This window comes from Pygoscelis adeliae, unplaced genomic scaffold, assembly GCF_000699105.1.
Source record: "Pygoscelis adeliae isolate BGI_AS28 unplaced genomic scaffold, ASM69910v1 Scaffold127, whole genome shotgun sequence".
Lineage (NCBI taxonomy): Eukaryota > Metazoa > Chordata > Aves > Sphenisciformes > Spheniscidae > Pygoscelis > Pygoscelis adeliae.
This window is the reverse complement of record NW_008825208.1, coordinates 1070928-1080085: the sequence shown is the minus strand read 5'-3', so window position 1 is coordinate 1080085 and position 9158 is coordinate 1070928. Positions and strand designations below refer to the sequence as shown.

Sequence of the window (9158 nt, the reverse complement as noted above, 5' to 3'; positions counted from 1 at the left end):
TTTCGGAAAACAAAGCATCCCCTTAGCTGGGAAAGCTATTTTGAAATAGTACATGTAAAATGTATGGAAGTGGAAATAACCTCCTAGAAAGCTTTCCTTTTATAAAAAAGACCATTTTCATGCCAGATTTGATTTGGAAAACTGTCCAGGCATCTGAGCTTTCAGAGAGAGGTGTTCTCTCTCCGTTATGCTGGCTGGCATGGTAAAGAAGCTCGTTCTACTCAAAACACAGCTCCAGTCTTGTGACATGTTTGGGGAGACATCCTGAGTAGAAAAATCTTTCTGGTATATTCTGTTTTCTTCCCATTTTTCCTGCCTTCCTTTAAAAAGATTGAAATACCTGAGTAGTTTGGGTTTTTTTTACTAAAATGTAACCTAGAACTTGCACAAACTGTGCTAAAATAGGAATAAGCAGTGTTTCTGCCTTCTCGCTTTTTCATTCACTGTTTCTGTTTTCTTCAGATACTGCCTATCGATACTGACAGCACACGTAAAGAAAAGTCCTCCAGAACTGGAAATTGCTCTCCAGAAGGTTCATGATCTTCGAGGTGTTGTATCAGGAACTCAAAAGTTTTGAAAATGGGTGGTTTGCAGAGCTTTCATTGTTAGAATGGTTCACCCTGAAAATTATTTTAAGGTGGCTGTTCGTGGGGTCAGACAGAAAACAGAAATGTACTTGAAACTAGCTGTGTGTTAATGTTATCAGCTAAGATATGCTGCTGTACGTGCCCTCGACTCATCCTTTTATCTAGGTATGTCAGCAGATAGCCCAGAGTTGGAGCTGTTTTCTCTTTCCAGTCAGAACTCTGGTTCTCCCAGCATGGAATAGGAGGTTCCCATTCTGGGTCCTGATATCTCAAACTAGCAAATTTTGCTTTTATTCTGTGCTGATGCTTCTGACTTGTCACTGTTGCACACTTAACAAGTTGCTATGCTTGGGCTGGTCCTTGAAGTTGCCCAGGAAAGGCAAAGTAACCCCTCCTGCAAGACAGAACGAGCCGTTAGTTTGGTGGTCCCTATCTGGTGTCAAGGATGTGTTTGCTAATGCGTCCCTCCCTCAGAGTGGGGTTCCACTGCTGATGATATAACTGATTGTATGTTTCTTTATCTTGTTACAGAAAGCATTACTCCAGATGTCAAAGCTGTGAGTGCAGAAGAAGCACTGAAGTACCTGCTTTTCCTTGTGGATGTCAATGAATTGTATGATTATTCCTTGGGGACATATGACTTCGATTTAGTCATCATGGTGGCAGAAAAGTCTCAAAAGGTCTTGGCTTGTAGTTCCAGCCAAGGAACTATTTTTCTGCTTTCCCAAAGGTTCTTTGTAGTCTGCTGATCAGCCCACATGTTTTGTTAGTCATAGCTCTCTACCCAGGCAGGATTCCAGTTGCTCAGAAGTCCTGTGTGTGCTTGGGATGGTGCTGGGAAGGTGGCATGTCTGCATCCCTTAGTACTTCTTGATCACAGCTTTGGAAACTTGCTTGTGTTTAAGGTGAAATAGGGCTCTTCTAGAGCAGCACAGCAAAGTAGCTCTGGTGAAGGGAGGGACTGTGGTCTGAAGTGTTGTGACTGCACGCCTTACATTCCCAGTTCTGTACTCTTTTGATTCTTGCTTATTTGGTGGTGGCCACGATAAGTGTGTGTCTTCCAGCAGGTTTAATCTGAAATCTCTGAATGGGAATGCCCATCAGGATCTTCATAGTTGCCTAATGTTGTAGCGGAGCCTGCTGTCCGTCAGTTAAAACACCCTATTCATGTTAACAGGTTTTATGACCTTTGGTGTGGGGGAAATTGATAAGCTTTACAGCTGCAAGTTTATACATGATAATAGCTAATAGAAAACAATATTTGATATGATACATAGCCTTGAATTTAAAATGTCACCAGCCTTTAGATACTGCTGAAGTCCATGTGGGAGCCTGGTAATTTAAGTTAGTCATTCTGGCAAGAGTACATACACAGAATTGATTCTTTAAGATGGCTTACATTTTTAAAAAAAAGCCTTTTTAGTATATTATCATACAATTTCAAATATGCGACTGTCTGTTGGTAAAGATGGGGGCAAACAAGGATCTTACCAGATTAGCTCAACTGCAGTTTTTACTATTCTTTGCAGGACCCAAAAGAATACTTGCCCTTCTTAAATACCCTCCGGAAAATGGAAACCAACTATCAGCGATATACAATAGACAGACACTTGAAGAGATACACAAAAGCTCTTGGGCACCTCAGCAAATGTGGTAGGTGTCCTGCACATGCAGCGTCTCTAAGGAGAAATTCTGTAGTGGAATTTTTCCATTTTGGAGAGCCTTTGGGGGGAAATGGATGAAGAGAGGGAAGGATTGCACAAGGTCATCTTCCCTCCTGGTGGTGCACGGTTAACTTACTTCTGCTACATGTTTTTTGTAGTGTAGCTTCGCACAGGGAGAAAGGAGTGAGAATGTTAACTGCTCTGCAATCATAAAGCATTAGTCTTGTTTTTTTCCTGTTGTAGGTGACTTGTCCCGAGTTAATATTGCTGGCAAAAGTGGAGCAAACCTCAAGGAAGTGAACACCTTGATTTTACAGTAGTAGAATAGGTGCTTTTGTGCTCTTCCACCCAAGTGTCTCTAGTTGCTTCTTAATGCAGTGAACCCAGACTGACTGGGAGCCATGAGAGCCATGTGCTTTCTCTCTTACTGCTACAAAAAAATAAATTATTTCTGCAGGTCCTGAACACTTCTCTGAATTTCTGAACCTGGTGAAGGATCAGAATCAGTATTGTGAAGCCTTGAAGCTGTACCCCTCTAGCACTCAGGAGTACAAGGTATGTAAGCACGTGACACTGCAGCGTGCAAGCTTTTTATTCTCTTACGTGTGTGTTTGCACATCCTCAGCACCTTGAGTGAGGGCAGGAATGAGATGGCAGCTGCTTGCGTTCAAGTTCTTCAGGTCGTTGCTGTTCCTGTGTTGTCTGAGATCCTCTTCTGAGATAATAGCTGGAATGACTCTCAGCACTGATCCTGCGAGGTCTGGTCATTGAAGGAGGGGCTGTTACTTCTTTGATCCCGTGACCAGGAGAGCACCTGGGAGTCCGGTTTCTGCTGCACTGTCTTGTGGTGTGCTGGAGAACTCCCATTACCACAGAAAGACTTTCCTTCCTGTCTTGACCTTTGTGATACCAGCTTTCTGTCTGGCACTTGCAGGTTGTGTGGGACACTTTGTTGTCCTTAAACTATTCTGAAGAGTGCTAGAGAGCTTGGGACACTTGTAGATGTTTCCTAGCATGTAGTGTCCCTTGTTAGTTTCAGTATTACTGAAGAACTTTAGCTGAGGTAAAGTTCTGAAGGTAAAATTACTGAACGAAGGCTGAGGTAAAATGTGAATGAATTTAATATAATTTAATTTTGATATTGTAAATACACAACACACAAGCCTTTGTAAAAGAAGGAGATGAAGAAGTAAGAGGGGAAATACAGAAACTCAGTCTGTTTGCAACACGGTGAAAGCAGAAGGGACTCTATCCTCATGAAGGAGGTCTGTTCCTGACTCTGCTCATTGGGAGTCAGTCTTTATTCCTTCTGTATTCTTTCAGTCAAATCCACCCACCCCTTCATGATGGAGATTGAGCTGTGAATAGCATAGTGAAGCTCAGGATATTGATTTACAGCAGCCTATGCCTGTAGAGTTGCAGGGCTTGCATCCTCCCTTGTGCCAGTGTTTGACTCCTGGAGTAAGTTGGTTCAGGGAGACATTCTAACAAAAAACGCTCATTTGAGTGGGAAAGGAGGGGCTGATTTCCTGCAGTATGTAGTTTACCCAGCCTTTGGCTTGGAGAATTAGGTACCTCCCCATGTCTCTTCCTTTAGCTCTGTGAAATGTCTCCATGTGCTAATCATCAGCCCTTGGCTTGATTAAAAAGTTCAAAATGGGGTAGGAACATTGTGCCTGGAGGTTCCTTGGGGGAGGGGGAAATAGGCTTTTGTTGATGGGCACTTAATTTTTACTAATGGAGGACTACTACTGACTCTACAGCTGATTTCTTATTTCTCTTTTGTCTCTTTCGTGCAGGATATCAGCGATGCATATGGGGAGTACTTGATTCAGAAGCAGCTATATGAACAGGCTGCATTGACATTTGCTCGTGCTGGCATCTTCACAAAAGCACTTGATGCTTTTCAGAACAGTGGCAGCTGGCAGCAAGCCCTGTGCATGGCGTCACGGCTTGGTTACACAAGGGATAAGCTGTCCAGCCTGGCACGGAACATGGCAGGTAGGCCTTGTGGAGATGGAAGTGTGCAGAGCAAAACTGGCTGCTGTTATTTTTGGTTCATTTTGTTTTTTTCCTAAAATTTAGTGAAAACCTCAGTCTTCAGCAGCATTTTTCTTAAAGGAAGAATAAAGATCCCATGTTTCCCAAGGGTTTGTGTGATTGCACATCGCTTTTGTTTCTCAAAGGAACCAGAAGATACTGGAGCTGAGTTGGCAGGCACCCAGGAGTTGCCAAGCTAGCTGTGGCCTTAGCTGCCCCATGTTGACTGCTTCTTGCACTTTTTCCTTGCAACCGGTTGCTGAACTGCTATTCCAAATGGCCTCCTTGGTTAACCTCAGGGAATGGAGATTCTTTGAAGTGTCTGACATGACTGAGGCCTCTAGACATCGTTGACTAAGTACTGTGCCTAGTCACAGACCTTGAAGTCTGTTGGATAATTCAGAATGCATCTTCATGTTTTCTCTTTAAAGCCTGCTAGCAGCTAGGACCAGTCGGTACATGTAAAGCTATGTGCCATCCTGCTGCAGGAGAAAAAGGTAGCTGGTCTCAGAATTTATGCTTACTAGGACATAGCAGACTGCATGTGTGAGATGTGTTGTGGACCTGGCATATACTTCAGCAAGAGAAATGGAACACCATCCTGACTTCTGCCTTACTCAGAGGCAGAGTTTATGAAGGGCCCACTTACACAGTGGGAATGTGGCTCCTGGGAGTGTAGTCTTCCAGAGTTGGATATTCCAGTATTTTCTTTTTCTGTCACTTAATACAATTTGGATCCTTCATGTCTTGCCTTTAATACTTTTTCGGGTGCCGCTCTTAAATCACAACTGTAATTTAGTGAAATGAGCAGACATAAGCTGCCTTGGATGAAATTGCTTTGCTTGAGTAATTTCTTTTCTTTTTTTTTTTCTGGTGTTCTGTATCACTTGCTCTCTCACATTGCATCCTAGCATACTAACCAGTGCCAAAGCTGGTTCTGACTTTTAGGGGACTAGAAGCCCTGAATCCCACAAGCTTGATGGTTGCTGTCCATACCACAGAGAGCAGGCGGCAAAGTGCTTCCTGCAGACAGCAAGGCTGCAATACACTGAAGCTTTCAAAAGAGCTAGAATCATAGAGTAGTTTGGGTTGGAAGGGACCTCTAAGGGTCATCTAGTCCAACCTCGCCCCCTCCACTTAAGAGACTCTTCACTATTTCTGTCTCAGACTGGGGGAGAATGTTCTCCAGCTGGCCTTGAGGGACGTGCACCAGCAATTTCACAAGCAACTGGCTGATGATGTTGCAAGTTAATGAATTCTTGGCATCAGGCAGCCCTTCTTTTTGCCGGGCAGATTCAGTAAGTGTGCGAGCAGGTAGAAAGTACCTCAGTGAGTGGGATTTTCCTCTACTTTGTAGTTCTGTGGCACAAAATCCAGCTGCTTCTGAAAAGCTGAACTCCACCTTTTCTTGTAGGAAAACTAGTTGAACAGAGAAAGCATGCAGAGGCAGCCATACTCCTGGAGCAGTACACTCAGGTAATGTAATCACGCTCCTGTCTGTGCCCCAGTAATATCCTCTGTCAGAGATATGCCATGTGTGGTTTCTCTGTTCTCCTGGGCCACATGTTACTCCATGCATGCTGACAGCAAAACAGTCTGTGCCATGGGCTCTCTTGGGGAGGGCAGAGCAGGTCCAGGTGATGCAGTGAGCAGGGTGGGGATGAATGCTGTCCCTGAGTTTTGCCAGTCCTGAAGCTGCCTCTGCTTTGGTGTGAAAAGCTTTTGTCTCAGAGAGCTGAAGCATGAGGGCTGGAGTAGGGAAGACAGAGTTCCAGAGGGATTTCCCCTCAGCATGGGAGAAGTAACATAGTTCAGGGGTTTTTTTCATGTCAACACTTCAAAGTACCTGGCACAGTAGTGTTTTCCTATCCTGACTCTGATACTGCTGCATAGAAATGTGCATCTGGATAGGTGCTACCTGAATGTGTATTACTAGCATCAGTAGCAGTACATGGTTGCTCGTTCCTTCTAGGACTATGAAGAGGCTATTCTCCTGCTCTTAGAAGGGGCTGTCTGGGAAGAGGCTTCAAGACTGGTAAGACACTTCAGAGCACAAGACCCAGAGTGGAAATATCTCTTTAGAGTGCAAGAACAGAGGTCTGGGTTAGATCCTTAAATAATACCTTGTTTCCTTTCCCTGATGCAGATTCACAAGTATGGTAGACTGGATATCTTGGACACCAACCTCAAACCTGCTATTCTGGAAGGTAAATCTGTGCAAGAATCTGAGACTTCTCTGTGCTATAGAGGCTGAAGGAGGTCTTTACTGGGTCTGTGGGAGGTTGCAGCACTGCAGTACTGGAAGCTGCATGGAAGGATGCTTTGATTCTGCCTAACTGCTGCTGCCCAGTTAGCTGCATTTGGCTCTACTCAATGCAGCTTGAAGCCCTGCAGCGTCATGGGCTCTCTTTAGCTTAGTCAAGCTCCTTTTGAGCTTTTCCAGACCTCACAATCACAAACTGCAAAGGGGTCTGTGTCTGCATGTCCATGAACAAGCAGGACAGTCCTTGTTCCAGAGCACATGTGGCAGCAGAATTATGGACTAAGAAAATGCCTGACTGTCTTATAAGCATTTATGAGGAGTTTTTGAAAAATACAATTTCATAGCTGTATTATCCCTTCCATCCAGGAAGGATGGTTCGTTACTATTGGTTGTTTTTCCTTTTCATGCTATAGGCAGTAGGCTTTATGAGGGATTTTTTTCTTTAATCCAAACCTAATTAATGTAAAGAGATTTGACCGCAGAGCTTTCTGCTCTTCCTGTGTTAGAAACAGACTCTTGTTCCAGAAAATGCTTGTCTGGCAGGTTAATTCACTCCCCATCCAGGTGCATCTTCTTTGGTGGACTCCTGTATTATAAGCTTTGAATTTCCTTCCACTTGAGTCCTTTTGTGTGCTTTGCACCTGACTTCTGAGCTTGTCGAAGGACTGTGCTCCTTCAAACTTCTTGTGTAAAAAATGCTTTTCTGGTTCTCTTGCACAAATGGTCATGTTCTGATTTTCTTACTGAGCAGCTCAGAAAAGTCAGCTGATATTCCTAGATTCTCAGAAAACAGCATTTCTTCGCCATAAGAGTCGCCTGCAAGTGGTCCGAGAGCTGAAGGAGAAGGCTTGTGAGAGCCTGCAGGGTTGGTATTGAAATGCATATGACTTTCTCCTGCATAAGTAACTGTGATCATCTTTTTCTTTGTGGTTTGCATTTCCCGTGGTGGAGCTGTGCTCTCTTCTAGCTCCAGTGGTGTCTTTAACAGTAGAACAGTATTCTTCTCACCCCCTTGTCACACCATACTTGGACTGTGATTGCTTGACCTTGCTCATTCTGTAAAGACAGCTTTATTTTCAGTGCTATCTATGTCACAGCTTTCATGGGATGGAAATGCACCTGAAAGCTCTTCAAAATGACACAGTATTGTCTCCACAGTGCCAGCTTGGCTGGGTCAGACAGTGCTCAGCATGTCCTGTGTGCTCAGTACCTATTAGGCATATTCACCCGCCAGCTCACAGGCTCAGGGAAGTTTTCTGAAAGCAGAATGCTTTGTCCTGGTCCAGATTTGCTGCACTGAGATTGTCATCCCTCTGATTGTGCTGTTTAATATCACAATCCCCACCAGGGCAGAGGAGCAGTGTTCTTCTCACAATTGCTATTTCTTCTCGTGTGCTGGCTGAGTGGGGTTGAGAGGTGTAAGGCTCCGGAACACCAGCAGGTAGAATGAATCTGCCCAAGCTGCTTCTCCAACAAGCTACATAGGTTACCCAGAGAGAAAGCTTGGAATAACTGTGACCTTTTTCCATACTGTGACAGTTGTTAACATGTTTTGCAGATTATGAAATGCTGAATTGCACAGAATTGGATCTTTTCTCTGAAACCAGCAGTGTTATGACAGCCAGCGACATGAACAGCAAATATTCACACAGCAATTCAAGAATATCAGCGTAGGTATCTGCCTCCAAATTAGGTAGTGGCTGCCCTGGCATCAGCATTTGGGAGGGCAGCTTGCTCATGCTTGGCATGCTCCTCCTCGCAGCTGTGCGTGCCTTGAAGCTGCTTTAATTAGAGGCATTTCGTGGTTATTTTAACTCTTATTGGGAGGGAGAGAGCAGAAAATGCCAGAAGCTACTAGTGCAACAGGAACTGAGTGTCCAGCAGAGGAGCTGTGAACACAGACTCTGTGCGGGAGCTGGCTCTGTGGGTGTTGGGCATGCTGCCAGAGTAGCTGGCTGTAGGAAGCTTGACACAGAATATGGGCAGAGCTCCTCAAACATTAACAGCTTGTGCACATGGCTTGTGCTCTTCATCCTAGGTTTTGCACTTGATGGGTGGGGGTTGTTACTAAGTCTCATACTGATGTCTTCCCACAGTGGGCATCTGTTGCTTTTGAGTGCTCTTAAGAATGTGAGCTGCAGTGTGGGGTGGGGTGTGTTAGAGGCCGGTGTAGACTGTGGGACCGCTTCTGAATTCCTTAGCTGAAATGTGCAAAAATACAGTTGTGGGAAAAGTGTGGACTTTTTAGGGCACTTTCTGTAGCCCAGATGAAAAGAGGAGGAGAATGCAAACTTAGTATTCAGCATACCTGTGTCAGTGTGCTGATCATCTGGGGACATTATGCAACTAGTACTGGCCTATGATTACTATGATTGCTGTATGATAGCTGTATGATACTATGGTAGTACTGGCCTATGATTGCTCCTACGATTGGAACGTTGGGATGGAGGGATGCAGGCTCTTCAGGAAGGACAGGCAGGGGAGACGAGGAGGCGGTGTTGCCCTCTGTGTCAGTGACCAGCTGGAGTGCATGGAGCTCTGCCTGGGGATGGATGAGGAGCCAACCAAGAGCTTATGGGTCAGAATTAAAGGGAAGGCAGAGGA

At 44.7% G+C, this 9158-nt stretch overlaps 1 protein-coding gene across 1 annotated transcript in view; it reads left to right on the top strand.

Annotated features, from left to right (window-relative positions):
• The window catches only part of IKBKAP (inhibitor of kappa light polypeptide gene enhancer in B-cells, kinase complex-associated protein), a 36076-nt gene that overhangs the window by 20949 nt on the left and 5969 nt on the right, over positions 1-9158 (top strand). The window contains exons 23-32 of the mRNA XM_009328988.1: positions 463-548; positions 1119-1267; positions 2117-2240; positions 2709-2806; positions 4051-4252; positions 5706-5767; positions 6264-6326; positions 6438-6498; positions 7306-7419; positions 8113-8224. Of these exons, the coding sequence (XP_009327263.1) occupies positions 463-548; positions 1119-1267; positions 2117-2240; positions 2709-2806; positions 4051-4252; positions 5706-5767; positions 6264-6326; positions 6438-6498; positions 7306-7419; positions 8113-8224 (1071 nt within the window). The remainder of the gene's footprint in view (positions 1-462; positions 549-1118; positions 1268-2116; positions 2241-2708; positions 2807-4050; positions 4253-5705; positions 5768-6263; positions 6327-6437; positions 6499-7305; positions 7420-8112; positions 8225-9158) is intronic.